The 15881-nt window shown below is 34.6% G+C and overlaps 1 protein-coding gene across 1 annotated transcript in view; it reads right to left on the reverse strand.

Annotated features, from left to right (window-relative positions):
* Positions 1-2056: 2056 nt before the first annotated feature.
* The window catches only part of LOC100540906 (formin-binding protein 1-like), a 42825-nt gene continuing 29000 nt past the window's right edge, over positions 2057-15881 (reverse strand). The window contains exons 4-11 of the mRNA XM_019618354.2: positions 12971-13024; positions 11333-11480; positions 10871-10933; positions 9666-9770; positions 8920-9048; positions 7031-7177; positions 6216-6419; positions 2057-3901 (exon numbers count right to left, since the gene is read on the reverse strand). Of these exons, the coding sequence (XP_019473899.1) occupies positions 3635-3901; positions 6216-6419; positions 7031-7177; positions 8920-9048; positions 9666-9770; positions 10871-10933; positions 11333-11480; positions 12971-13024 (1117 nt within the window). The 3' untranslated portion in view covers positions 2057-3634. The remainder of the gene's footprint in view (positions 3902-6215; positions 6420-7030; positions 7178-8919; positions 9049-9665; positions 9771-10870; positions 10934-11332; positions 11481-12970; positions 13025-15881) is intronic.

The raw sequence follows: 15881 nt of genomic DNA on the forward strand, positions 1-15881 counted from the left end.
AAATAAAAAAAAAAAAAGAGAGAAATCAAAGCACGGTGTTTCAAAAATAAAGCAAAAGTGTTTCTTAGAAAACAAAAAGGCTTTCAGGTGTTTCTAAACACTACAGAAAAACAGAGAATCACGTCCTTTGTATCACTGTTCTTTACAGGTCAATTAATTAAAACCAGTGAGTAATATTCAGAGGAACACAGTAATTCATGTGAATTTTTTTTTACTGTTTTACTCTGCAAAGTTACAATATTGATGAAGGGGCATTTTTTCTTTAATATAACAGCTTTCTAGTACTCCTAAACATAAAGGATCATCTCCTCTGTAAATGTCAGGTTAAATTCAAATGCATGAATTTTGCAATATTCACTATTCCTCTTTTAAACAAGTCTTGTAATCTTTTTGTATACTCTTATTTTATGCTGCTTTAAAAATTATTTCTGATACGGAGAAAGCACTAAGTATTTCCATCATCACCAAATGGTGAATATTGGTCAACCTTAAAATCCCAAAACCACAGAATAAATTGCAGACAGATCACAAGTCTCATTATCTCACATTAAGCATGTGGATGATTAAGAACATGGTTGTGTATGAGAGTGGAAAGTCTGAAGATGTATTCCAGTGCCTGACTTAAAGCAGTTATGATATGGAAACACTTTCTGAAGATTACTTTCATGCTATCTTAGCAGAAGTACAGCAGACAGATCAGCACACGGGCTTACCGTCTTCACCGACCACTGCACAGTTCATTTGAAAACAGAAAGAAACGGGAAATTACTCACACGTAACGACCAGTTACAAAAATGATTAATGCCTAAAAATGTATCTTTAAAGTATTAAACATTAATATTTTAAATTGTAAAAATACATTTTACTACGAGCACAAGAACAGCAAAAGACAATCAGGAATGCACTTCTGTGTTAAGCATTACCGATTTAAAAAAATCAGTAGATGAGAATAGGTAGTTTAACTAACAAAACTATAAAACACAGCTTCTTAGACTAGTTTTAGATTTGAATGTTCAAATAATACACTTAACAAGCTTTTATTGTGGGAGAAGAAACACGCACACAGCCAACACTGCACAAAATAGCAGAATTTGATGATGATGAAGGACTGATCAGCCGTATACAAATAGCTTTTTATAGCAATCCACTACTATCACCTTTACAAAGGTAATTTTCACCTTATTGTCACAGAAGGATACAATAAACAAAGACGTTTTTCAAATTAATGATTTTACTTTTTGTAAACAAATGTTTGGGTCAGCATTGCTACCCTAAAATGTTTTAGTTATTCAATCTGGAAGAAGTAAATAAACAAAAGCACAGCTTTACTTTAACATTCACTATGCTTTCCAAGACCTTTTATAAGCCTTTCCAGAGAATGGCTAAGAAACTTAGGAGATGGACAGATATCTGCATTTATATGACCTTTAGCAATTGGTATGACTCCTGATGATTAGAATTTCTAGCAATAAAGAAAATGAATATCCTTCGCAAATGATACCATGGTAGAAACCTCAACAAAGTCCAAAGATGTAAAATGGCTACAGAATAAACTACTTTTTCTCTCTACAAAGAGCCTTCTAAGAAAATGCAAAATAAGGTTTTTGTATCAATGTTCACAACCATCTATGTATCAAGTAGCAATGAGGAAAGACCTCATAAGTAAATGGAAGTGATGATTTTGAAAATAATAAGCTGCATGGAGTAATAGTATTAATGAAAGGGAGGCATGGCTACGCTTAAGACTTTTTTCCATAGCCTGTTAATTTTGTATAGAGAGAGAACTTCAGCTACTGTACGCTACATTCTCTGTACAGCAGATGGCAGGAAAAATCTTAATGCATGAAGCATAGAATGAGAGCAGCTTGGTTTTGTGATCTCTAGTGTTTCAAATGACATCTGGGGCATAAAAACCAGCATGTCTGGCATGTTTATTATCTGATCTTTGCTCATGGATAAATCTCAAAGCAAATTAAAATATTATTTGAAAGTTCTGCCTGTCAATTCTACTTGGACATAGTTTTCCAGGGATAAAACCATGGAAAAGATAGCACTTTGTATTAGGAACTACTAAGAATTGAACAAACAGTATTTCAAAGATAAAATTACAGTACACATTTAAAGACATTTGATATGTGAGGTCTTTAAATGTTTGCAAGGTATTCCAAACCACATAAAACAAAATATTCATCTGGAAGACTTAGAAATTTCAAAACATTTGATATTGCCAGATAACTGAGATAATCCACATTTGGATGATACTATCAATCCTTATTAATTTGACAGAATACTGTTCTGTATTAGGTAAGTTGATTCTATTTTACAACACGATCAATAAATCGTTAAGAATACAAAATTAAAATACTGTTTTGTTTTCCATGGGCATTTTTTAGTTGTTAGGAAATTATCTTTTGCTTTAGTAACAAATTCTAGATCTATTAAGATTATAAGGTGTCAATTTGTGAGGAGTTGATATGTCAATGATAAAACAAAAAGGTGGGGGTTAATCAAGATCTCTGCTACTTCAGCAACTTTAATCCAGTTCTTCACTGAGTAGGTAAGGAAGGAATATTATCTTCACAACCAAAATAGATTATAATACCGTTCAGAAAATAAAAGAAAAAGCTTCCCTTCATCAATACATACAAAATATCTGGGGGTCTGATATAAGATGCCACAACATGATTTAAAGAAAGTACATTAAAGCATAACTCATTTCTGAATGATAGCAAGGGAGTCTCTAAATCATTAACTTTACTGCACTGCTACATTGTACTTTGATCTCCACGTTACAGTAACCAGCCATTCTTGATGCATATGAGATAGCAAGCTGATTTTTGTTTTCAAATACAAGAAAATCATTAAATATAATTAAGTATAATCAGATACATACATCTCATTATAAAATCATTAAGCATCTTAAAACACACAAACTGGGCAGCCTGTATTTCACTGAAATAACAGGAAAGTGGCAATATACACTTATCACTCGTACTGTAAATGTTGCTAAGAAATGTTGCTAACAATTCTCTTCTGTTGTCTTCCAAGCAAATTCTATTTGCAGAATATGCCACTAATCAATGATAAATGAATTGATAAATCTCAAAGTAGCATTTGGTAGTAATTTTTCAATACCTTTACCCAAAAGTACCTTGGACAAAAACAATTTGTTAATCATAAAATTAAGAGGGTAATTTTTCAGAAAATCAGGATTGTAGAATCTGCCAGCACTGCATGCTGGAACATTTGATGTATAAAAAAGTAAATGAAACTTAGTTCTGTCTCGACATCAACTACTATTATTTCAATTAGAAGTCAGCAAATAAAGTGATAATCTGTAAGCTTTTTTTATGGTTACTATTTATACCTTGTGATATAGTACTGCTAAAATATGGTATATGATGGTAGGAAAACATTTGTGAATGTGAACAACAATGAATAAAAGTTATCAAATACATGCTGAGCACCCTCTTTATAACACCTTCATTACAGACACAAGCATTTGGAATGTTATAACAAGTATTTATACTATTTTAATTTTAATCTGGTGGTAAGATCTGTATAATCTGAAAAAAAACCCACAAAACAACAACCACCAAAGTATCCTAAAAGTGACCTTATAGCTGAGTATTACTTAAAAAAGAGTAAGCCTTATAATGAGGGTGAAGAGCATTAGAAAAGCCACATCACAAACACACTGTTCATAGCCCATCATGCATTTCAACTTTTTTATCCAACTTACCCCTCTTTTGAGGCTTCTGAAAGAAGGAATTCTGGGCTTCCCTGTTTTTATGTCACTCATGCAATAATGCACTGGTTCAATGGAGAATATGGGATACTGGGACCCATTAGGAGTACTGGATGTGTATAAACTAGTAGGGGTTAGGGGTGGGGACTGTGGCTAATGTGGAAATAAAGAAAGCAACAAATAAGCCAAATGTTCAAAGTGATTTTAAAATGAAAATTCTGTCTTATAAAAGCAAAATTTCTATCTATCACAAACAACTTTAACGTTTCACAGACACGTTTATGCTATCACTGTATGGCTTTTAAGAGGCTGCTGTCACAAATTAATCTTCAGAGACAGAGGAATATTTAAGAAAGTTCTAGACTAAACTTTCATAAGATCTCAAAAAGATTCCAAACTTGTTTCTCTGTTCTTTTAGAACAGGAAATTTTGCTTTTTCCAACTTTAGTTATATTCATTCTGGAAACCTGTGCAACTGTGCTCACATTTTCTTCCTACATTTTGATGCACCTTCTCCAGTAAGTTAGAAGTAATATGTACATAATGTGTACATACATGGAGAATGACCAAGAAAGAGGTCTACTGAGACCTCCTGTAATCAAACTGGACTTGCAAAATGGCTGCACATCATTCCTAATCAACATCATCACTACAACTTCCCCTGCTTTCTTCCTCCACTTTTAAAAAATTGCTTCTCTGATGGTCTCTCTCTCCTGCTCTTCCTGCTTTTGCCTATTTCAGTTTTTCCATTTTCTCTGCTACACAATTCATTCCCTTTCCAAAAGGCTTTTCTGTCTGACAACATCAAAAAATAGGTAAACATACGTAAGGAAGTCAAGACCAGCCACAGTTCAAGTTAAATGAAGGCCGAAATGCCACCACAAATATCTTAAATACAGTAAATTAGTATTTTTGCTTTGGTTTTCTATTAGCTAATGTTTTGAAATACTTTAATTATGTTATGTACTTGTATTCTTATAGGAAATATTACAAATAACATACGGTTTATATAAAATATATACAATTCCAAAGATATTATATAGATGTATATTTTCCTTCCAGCTGCTCTTTTTTTTTTTTAATTATTTTCATAAATCCCTCCCTCCCACCCACCCCCCCAAAACAAAAAATGAACATAATCTTCCATTTATTCCAGGTACTTAAGGAAGAATATGTAGAATTTATACATATTTGTGTGTCTGTGATTCCATAGGAAATAGCATGTAGCGTTCGTGGTCACCTCTATGAAGTGCGCAAACGGTGAAGAAGAAAAGAGTAGGGGAAGAGTCCTGACAGCTTTCTTCAGCTGTCATCATGCTATGGAATATCTTGTATCTACAGTAAACATCCAGACCAGAAGCACATTTAGATCGTCACTGCTTTACTGTCTGTGGAAGAGGACGTGTGTGTGTGTGTGAGCACACGTGCAGGGCTTATTACCAAACTGGCAGTCATGACTGCAGCCAAATGCAACAAAGATGGTAATATGTTGAAATGATAAACTACTATCAGTCATTAATTATACTGCATGAAAGGTAAATAATCAGTTTTCATTTTAACACAGCTGCAGTTACACAAAACATATTGAGGAGGAGAAAAGGAATCAGCTGAACCTTTTCTGCAAAGATCTGCTTACTTGGAATACTATCAACTGGAAAATAAATCCCAGCCCTCATGAGCTGTAAGAACAGCTTTCTACAATGTGGCAGAAACCAATCTGGAACAATAAAACAATCTCACCAAACTCTGAGGGAATCATTTAAAAGACTCACTTATATGTTCTAATACTAGCTAAAATCCTAGCATAAAATTTAAATTTGTACCTGCTTTCAATTTTTTCTCGAGCATAGGCATATTTTTACCTTTTTCACAGTTACATCTCCTCTGGGATATTTACCTGTATGGAGCTTCAACAGTATGCTGTATCAGTGAATTATTATAAGTTATAATATTTTCAAAACTAGCATGTTAAATTAAAAAAAAATAACATCAATGTACTATTCCTATTGATAAACATATATAAAATGTGACATTCTAAAGGAGGTTGCTTTTAGTAGTATTGAAGAGAGATCTGAAGCCTGCCTGATTCCAAAGCATAAAACACACCCTCTCGATTTGTTTTGCTTATTTTTACGTTCAAATCAACACTTTTTCTATGCAATTACAGAAAGTCTTTACAAGAACTCAGAATAATTAGGGAAGTTGGAAGCTACTTTTATTTAATATATTCCAACCTATGCAGAACATCAGATAACGGATAAAAAACATCACAGGACACAGATCACTAGAAGAATCGCAAAACTTCCTTCCACAAAAACCTGACAACATCCAACCTTACTCAAACTGTACGTCATCAAAAAACAGTGGAGTACAAGGAGAATGTATTTTTAAAATAAATAATTGCTATTTCTATGTACTCTGAATCTTCACATTTTAATTTTCCAAGTAGTAATTTTAGAATTGTTACCTTTGGCTTTTTTCCAAATAGCCACAGCTTTCCTTTCGCCTTGCCCACTGTAGTTTTTGAATCAATTCTCATTCCTTCCTGCTTTGGTGTACTGATGGTTCCATCAGAGATAGTTCTGTAAATATTCTGACTGTAGTCTTCAAATGGAAAATCTCCAGGAGGTTCAAAACCAGATTTGAAGCAGTCTATCACTAGCTGGGAGTCCTAAACAGGACATGAGTGAGTTTAAAAAGAAAATCAAGCAGTTATCAAGAGAGAAGAAGAGAGAAAGCCGAAATTTTCCCTTTAAGTGAAAAGATGCACAGGTGGAAAACAGAGAGGACACAAAATGCATTCTCTGAACTGAAGATAAAGTATGCTCTATTTCTCAGCAGTGTTACCAATGGCAAAAAATCAAAACATACATACACTGCTATTCAGAAGCCAGCAAACAGTCCCCACAGGTTCTCATGAATATAAGGTAGGCCAATGGTTTACACCCAAATTAGACTCCATCTTTTTATACTTTATCCAATTTAATGCTGTGTGCCAGAGAAGACACCAACCATGTTGGTATTCTGGGATGTTTCAGGGTATGCAAAACAATGCATCCAAAATCATATATGATGTTAAACATCTTCAGATCAAAGTAAAACAATAAAACATGAAGAGAACAAATATCAGCAATATTGGAATAATTTAGACTAATGCTTTTATGGCAAATAATTGAAAACATAAAAATGTACAGGATTAAGAAATTTTTCTCTTCTCTCCCACTCTCCACACATCAGTTCACTTTCTAATATGCATTTCCTAAGTAGCTCAATTCTACTTACTCTATGTTCATCAACTGATTTTGCTGCAAGGATCATCCCCTCTAAGCATTTAGAGATGATTGGAATAACTTTGCGCTCAGAGTCAGCAAAGCCTTTGTAACATTCACTAAGTTTGATAGTCCTTCTTTCATCCATTTCTTGAAGTTGCTGCAAGCACAAAGAAAGATAAATACTTATGGACATTTTTTCCTGATCCTGATGTATGCAGTTACTGTGGTCACCACAATGTAGTATGGAACTTTCTGTGCCTTCCCAGTATTACTATTTACCTAACAAAACAGAACCTAATTAAATTTTAAAAAAAGGAAGTCCTGTCAGACTGTCATAGATTTGAGATGCCCGTAACAGAAATTAAAGAGTTTATATTTTTTAATTTATAAAACGGTGTCTGGAGGACTGAACTTTGTATTCCTTATTTTTAAAGTCTGTATAAAGTGCCTACAGCCTCCTACTTAGTTTAAAAAATTTCAGGCAAAAATGGGAACTGTAGTGATGAAATTCTATTGATTTCTACATCTCCTCACTCTCTCCTTCCAAACAACCTCTCTGGTAATAGTACAGCCACCTGAAATCTCATCTTCTTTAACTCTGCATTTATTTTTATTCTCTCCAATAAATACCTATGGTTAACAAAAAATATCTAAGGTTCAGCATTTTACGATCAAAATTAAAAGGTATCCATTTAAATTTTCTCTTTCAAATACAAACCATTTCCTTCACGAATGTGCAAGAAAATGAAGAAAAAAAGATTACCATTATAGAAAATCTGTAAATAAAGTCTACTGGAACACAACAGAAAAGAACAAATTAAAGAGAGATACTAGTAAAATAATAGCTTAGAACCTTTCATGTAAATTAACGTGACAAGAGAAAGAAACAATAGGCAATAAATACATAAACAGGTTATCAAAATGGGTTAAAAAGATGGATCTTTCCTGTATCTATTCTAACAAAGGCAGATATCTCTAGCGTCTAATTTCATCAGTGAAACAAAGCAACAACCTTAGGCCTGCTAAACACATCTCTCCAGGCACTCCCATATGAAGTTACTAAACACTTGCAAGGAAATAATTTAGAAAACACAGTCCCAGGAGAAAGTAGGACCAGGCCTTTTTGCTTTTACTGGAGACTTCTAGAAAACATAAGCCATTTCAACACTAGAAAAATTGGACCGAGCTACAAAAACAAAACAGTTTCTCCAGGGACTTCATTGCAATTATTCCAACAGTGTTAATGCCAGATCTGCTTAAGTACTGCTTACCAGTTAAAATATTGTAAGATTCCTTAATTAGCCAAGAAAATATCAAACATTTTTAAATTGATACACCTTCAAATGAAGTCAACATTTTTACTTCCATTTCCACACTCCACGCATTTGTGATATTTTAGGGAGTTCTGTGCATTGCTTGCAATATTGCTGAAGCAATGACCACCTGATGTGCAGGAAAGCACTTCTGCCTCCAGATCTACCCAGTATAAACCTGCTACATGAGACACATTAAACCACACTGTCACCATTAGCTATGTGCTGTCCTATGTCTCTACAAGTCAATGCATGAAAAAAATAGAGAACTAGTGATCAAACTTTGCTAGAATGATTGTTTTAGAATTTGCTTTCATACAGATGTCCAAAATTTTTATTTTATTGCTCTGTTTCATTAATACTTCGAGTCTTATGTAAAACCTTCATAGAAAATAAAGTATTTCCAGTGCAAGTGTAAGCATAATTACTGAAAACAAACTCTTTTAAAATAAAAAGTTGATTGTATGAGATTGTTAATTTCTTGATAAAATTATCTACTATTGCACAATGAAAGAAATTTGACATTTTAAATTCTACTTTCTCCTTTAAAGAACACCAGTCATGCTTTCTTCATTAATTATTTTACCTTGTAAATCTGAGGAATGACAATGTAGTAGTGTTTGTGCTGTTCACCATTAAAATTCTGTAGTTGTGCAGCATATTCATTTTTGTTTTCATCAGCCATGTGTGTACGCAGGTTTAACTGTTGCTTAGCCTAGTAAGAAAGTGTTATTGGTTCAAACATGTCTTGAGCTTTTCAGTGGTACACAGCAGTATTATAATTTATTTTGCCACTAAACACTAATCAAAATCATCATCAAAACTTACAGTACAAGGAATGTGAGCCTTAATTTATACAGACAGCCAAGAGACCTAATTTGTTACACAGAGAGAGAGTAGTGGTTATTTAAGCTCCCTCAGCCACACTGCTTAAATACATATGCAAAAAACATAAAAGAGACTGAACTAGACTACATACATACTATAAAATACCAAAGACCAGTGAGTTTGCCAACTGAAGGAAGAAAACTGACTCAGCATCATCTCAAGGATGATGAAGCAGACTCCATGTACATTTTACCCTTTCATTTTGCACGCAATAAGCAAGCATGTCTTATACATAATTTTGAAGGATGTTGTTCCATATAAACAATAAATAAATATATATATAAATATTATATTATATATTATATTATATTATATATTATAAATATATATAAATATATATATATAAATAATTTATTTAATTTATTTTTTATTATTTATTTTTTAAAAAATATAATTTGTTTATAATAAAGGGAGAGTAGAAGACAAACGTGGCACTGCTCTTACCTTTTCAACATCAGCCTTTGTCGCATTAGTGTCATTGTCCAGTCTTTCGTAGCTTTGCTGCGCCTTCTCTGCCTCTCTGCATTCTCTCTCAAATTTCTTTTTACTCTACAAAAGCCACAAACTTACTGCTTCAGCTACTATCCCGTTTTAATTTTTAAAGCAACTCTGAACTTTAAATATCAAAGCTTCCCTTTAAGACCTTCAATTCCCTAAATAGCTTTATTTAAGTAAATGCACTGTTAACATTATTTAGTATATCTGACATTCAATAATTCTGTCTGCTTTCAAGATAACTTGTAGGAAAAACCGTTGCAGCCTGGGAAGTTAGTAACTCTGGAGAGGAACAGGTAACAAACAGACTGTGAGTACTACTCTTCTGCTTTAGAGAAGAGTCAGGCAACGGAGGTTAATGTGTCCCTTTCAAAGGACTCACTCTGCACTCAAAAATACAGCAGACAGAAGACAACTGATTGTTTCTGGTGAACACTGGGGATTATCTGTCTGAAAGGTAACACCATCTTGAACTACCACATCTGCTTCTACTCTGATCATCTGACCATCAATTAGAACTCTTTGACTTGACTCTGAACCAAGACATCAATCATCTGAGTTCACAACAACGAAATAGAAATTCACTTTTCCAGTTTTACTTCACAACAATCTAGATCAAAGATAATAAATTTCAAAGACACAGAAAGAGCAAAGTATTGGAATACATTGTGAACACACCGTTTTGCATTTTTTAATCCTTAAAAGCAATGTCTATAATTTATTCTTGAGAAATAAACTTTCTGCATTTCTCTGTAAAAGTATAATCCTGCCTCCTGAGAGGGTAACAGCAGCAGACTACAAACTCAAGTCAAATACTTAAGATTTCACCTTCATAGAAATAAATCATCCCTACTAATTACTCTCTAACTGAATGAGAAGCCACTCAAGCCTGTACCCACGGTTTAACCAGATTCCTTTACTCTGAATAAACACCAAGGCTTTCTGTATGCACACTGGCTGTTTACAAGAGATTTTTTATTTTCTTTTCAGCAGTGAATTACAAACACATTGGAATGTATTTTCAGTGTTGCTAAATCTGATTTGGCGATTCAATAATATAGCTAAACATTAAATTCTAAGCAAGGAAGATTTTAACAGTTCCATTTACAGATAGGCTTTTTTCCTAATTAATAATCAACAAAACACAAACTCACATTATCCATCTGTTTCCAGCACATGTCCAGATATTGTTGAGCCTTTCGTCCTTCCTGAAGATGCTAAAATTGCCACAAATAAGTTTGATTTACATATATTCAGTACTATCACCATTACCTAGTTTGTGCTCTGTTGACACACTATGATACACGCTTCTAGCACATTACCAGTACCCTACCCTTCTGAAGACATTACTTCATGCAAGAATAGTGCCACATTAAAAAAATTAGATTGGCAAAAAAGCTACCAGTAAGCAGTCTCCCAAAATCTTCATCCTCAGGTTTTAGTAACTGTTAACAGTACATAACAATACCACAACAGCTTTAAACACATACTCTATAAATGCATTACAAAACCTACTTACTGCCAAGTTCATGAAATGGGGTAAAGAAATGCATCAGTTCATTCAGAGGCACATCTGATTTCATATCCCATTATAAAAATCAAGATATAGAAATTACCATTTTTCTCTCAGTTTTTAGATCATGTGAGTATCTCATTAATTCTCCATAGACTCTGTGTCCCATTTCTTCTGCAACTACTTCGCGCTGTCCTGCATAGTCATTCAGCTCGTTAAGGATGTTAAAAAAGGCAATACATGAAGTAAACCTGGCAGAGAGAACACACACACAAACAGACAAATGCAAGAAGTGAGACAGTTTTGTGTTTGCTTCTTTTTTTAAATAGATTTCCTTTAACATCGTTTGTGCTCCTAATTAAAAAGATATCAGATATATTTTACAATAAACCTTGTTTTAATGCTGATTGAATTACAACAAATGAAAGTAGGGAAAGCCTACATTGAGCCTAGCACGTACTACTTGTTGCAACGTCTCTTCAAATACATTTTATAATATAGATTTTTGTGGATGGAAAAGAAAGAAGAAGAATACTACCTGGAAAGCCCTGTAGTATAGTGGTATCTCCTAAGCTGCCAACTGAGAGGCCTGAGCTTGGGAACGGATACATACGTCCCTAGGCTTGGAGGCTGAACTTGTTGCAGAGATGACGTACTTGGTAGTCTTGAGGGTGGAACATGCCAATCATACCACTCATATGCATCCCGATGGATGATCTACAGAACAAGCTCTACCAGCTCTGAAGACAGCTGCCTGTATGCCTGCCCACCTCTTGGCTGGAAGTAAGGTGCCACTATGGCTGGCACTAAAAAGGGGGGAAGAGGAGGGGCAAAGGGTAGAAAGTGTGTGCGGAAGGGAAGAAAGAAAAAAACAGGCACCACATTAAAATATACATCTTTCTCTCTTTAACTGTGGAATACCGCCATCTCCATAGGCCTGGCTTTGTACAGTTTAAATGCCATCCTAGAACTAGAATTCCTGTTCCCTGCAGCCCAGGTCTTTACATAGAGCCAAAAGAGATAAAGGAAACCCTAGTGTGGATTTCCAGGAATTCTGTGCACAGCATGTGCTCTGGTCACAATCTGAACCTCAGCCCACATTCTTTCATTCGTGTTTATCTCTGAAGGAAACAATGTATTACACTTCTCTAAATAAAAAAGGTAAAGGGACCACAGAACAAGCTCCTCTCTTTGTATAGCTGTAGAGGAGCAGTTTATGCTGAACAACTTTATGATTATTTATCGTTCAGACTTATTTTGTCTCTAGAGTCAGAGAAAGACAGCAAGCTTAAGAGGCATAAGTGCTTCTTGCCAAGGTCAAGGCACTTTGGTTTACACCCAAGTCTCAGATCTGAACACCTAACTATGCTGCAGGAAAGTCTACTATGCTAAGAAAAATCACAGCCCAGTGGTAAACCGCTGCTCTTCTATTAAAAAAACAAACCAACAAACAACAGCAAAAACCCAACAGAACAAAGTTCTGCTTTCAAACTTTCTGTGAGACGAAGATTATTTTGGAACACAGCAAGTAAAACCTGCCATGTTTACTATTTTAAAATACTACAGAAACAAATGTAATGTGCCATGGTTAAGTATTACATCAGAACTGAGAAGCCAAGCAGCTTTTGTTGTCTTACACATTTAAGTATTTTATCTTAGAAGAAACAGAAATTAAAAAAATGGACAAAATACACTGCAGCCCTTATTTCTTATACGCACAACTTTAAGTGCACATTTTTACCTGGGTTCCTCATCTTTGGATGAACGTTTAGGACAGTACTTCTTAACCAGATTTCTATTAAGGAAGAAGAAAAAAGGATGTTATTTTAGAGTGTGTTTTGACAAGACGAACACATAGCAAGGTGCATGAACAAATAATTTATTTTCAATTACCTCATTTTTGAATCTAAGGGTCCCTTAATCTAACACAAGGCAGAAGTCTACAGTGTTTCCAATGTCTTAAGTAACTTGGACCTCAAACGATGCATTTATAAGCATTTTAAAACCTTTAGTCCACAGAGACTAGACATAAAGTGTTCTTTATTTAACAGGCTTTTCATATGAACGTGTAAAACAACAAATTCAAACAAATTAGAAAAAAGCAAATACATGGTCACTGTTTAATCACAGACATACTGGACACTGTACACAATACCCATGGAGGTTTTCTCCATGCCTGAATTAAGTTTTGAGTGTACATTCAGATCAGTGGTTTTAACCACAATTTCACTCAATCTTTCTCTAATTAAACAGACCAGTGCATAAAGACCAACGTCCACCCTCACAAAATTTCCCATATTTTCCAAACATAAGAACCAGATCATTAAAATCCAGCTACTAAGGTTCAAACTGTAGAACAGACTGCCCATTACGAATCTCTCTCCTTTAAATTAACCACATCGTATTTTTAAAGTGAGAATTAGCTTCCCATAAAATAAGGCATGCCAATTATTTGCTTTACAACCCATAAACAGAAGCAACAGAATGCTGACAATTTTTACCAGACATCTCTGATAAAATCATACCTTCCATTAAAAAAAAAAAAGTTCAAGAAGCAGAAAGTCCACTTTGAGTCAGTCAAGGAAGCATTTTCAAAGTATGTTCCTGGACAATTAATCTGGATTATGCAAATAATGGCTCTGGTTTTTTAATCGGTATGAAATACGCTTCGTTCAAACTTCTGTTTTGTGCAGAAGGACAATATTGTGTAATTAACTATTTTACACATCCATCCAAGAAAGAAATCAGGTATGAAATATCACCTCTTAGAGCTGCTATATCAGCTGTATTTTAAATGGCCATTAAATATAACTTTTCCAGCTGTCTGTCCAGTAATAATTGAATCATCTGTCCTTTCACATCTTAAGACTAATTCCTAGTTAGTAGCCTAAATCCATTACTAATCTAATCTAAAGCAAAATACCTTCCCTCGGAAGCAGCCACACAGAAGGGCTGGATTAGATGATCTCCAGAGGTTTCTTCCAACCTCTGCAATTCTCTGATAAAAAGCAAACAGCATCTCCAATGCTACAAAATATTGTATGAAACAAAATCTTGCATGTATGTTTTGTATCCCATTCCCACTGGCTGCCTGTCATTTCATCGCTATGAACCATCTCATCATTAGAACATGAGTGCTAGTCCTGCCTTCATCTAAAATAACCTTCTGCAATTTCCCATCAGGTTATTTGGAAGTCCTGCATCTCTAAGGTATAAGCAGTGAGAGACCACGTTCAGTCATGAAGCATATAACAAAATATGAGCTGGGAGTCAGTGGAAATAGCAGGCTCGTATCCTTTGTCTCTTTCCATACACTCAGTCTACAGCCAGAAAGAATACTGTAAGATCAGCACATTTACACATCCATTTGTACATTAAGAATAAGCACTGACTTTTAAAAATGCATCTACAAATTATGTAACACTTTTCTCACTAAAATCAAAACAAGAATTGTTCTTCACTATCATCAGAATCTACTGCCTGTTGTTAAATTCAACTTGGTAAGGAATAAAAGGATTGTAAAATTCAACAGATTAAAAAAAACCCAGCCATCTAATTATCTTCTTAGCTAAGCAGCTTTCCCATGTTTCACTTTCCTTTACACCTCTGCATTGCTACTCAGAGCTTATTAATGACTGGCAAACTCCTGAAATTCACCTTATTAATATTCAGAAGGTGAACTGCATCTCAAGCACACAATGCTGTAGCTAAGCAACCATGCAAGTCTTTTCAAGGGAAGATTTTCAGGGGTGTTACAAAAGAGAAAGTAAGCCACTTTCAAAAGCAAAAAATAAAAAAATCCACCACCACAAACAGAATTTAAAGCTGCAAAAGAGAAGGGCTTCAAGGTCCAATAAACAATACAAAGTACAACAACCAAAGTCAATAAATAAAAAGTGGCTAGCAAATGCAAAATTTCTAGCTAAAGGAAAAAGTAGTGTTCACATGAACAATGAAGCATAAATGGGTTTTGTTTGTTTTTGTTTCATTTACAAGTGAGTATCAACATTTAGAAAGATCTTATCTTTGCCTAAACATAGGTCTGTTTCTCAGGATCCAAGTATGGCTCTGAACCAGTTTCTCCAAACCATGGGAACCTTACATATGTCTACAGCAGCAATTAAGAGTAGTTTACATCTTTAAGGAGATAAAACAATAGCACCAAGGGCTCAGCACTCACACTACCAGTTTCTGGAGGTTTTAGTGCAGTCCAGTTCTAGCCAATTTCCCTCAATTAAACACCCACCAGTATTTACCGAACGGGTTCACTTCCCACAATTCAGATTCACTGGGAAGAAATCTAGTTTGCCTGTTTCAAGATTCTTACACAAGAGAACAAGACCATTAACTCACCTGATTTCTTTAAAGACCATTCCTGCCCCAAATTAGCAGACTCACATAAACACGTTCTTACTAGGTCAGCTGGACTGACAGTGTTTCAGCTTAAACTAAGGGGAGTCCCTGCAAAGCCTATTTGGAGCAGGAGAAACCACAAACAATGTATCCCCAACTCCCAGTCAGATTTGTACTTATCCCCCAACCACACAGATTGTATATGTATCTGCACATATAAAATACATTGAGTAATACATATGCATATATATGCACTGGCTGATAAATTAGAGAAGAGTTTAAAAAGAAATCAAGTGCTT

This window comes from Meleagris gallopavo, chromosome 10 (assembly GCF_000146605.3).
Source record: "Meleagris gallopavo isolate NT-WF06-2002-E0010 breed Aviagen turkey brand Nicholas breeding stock chromosome 10, Turkey_5.1, whole genome shotgun sequence".
NCBI classification, from domain to species: Eukaryota; Metazoa; Chordata; class Aves; order Galliformes; family Phasianidae; genus Meleagris; species Meleagris gallopavo.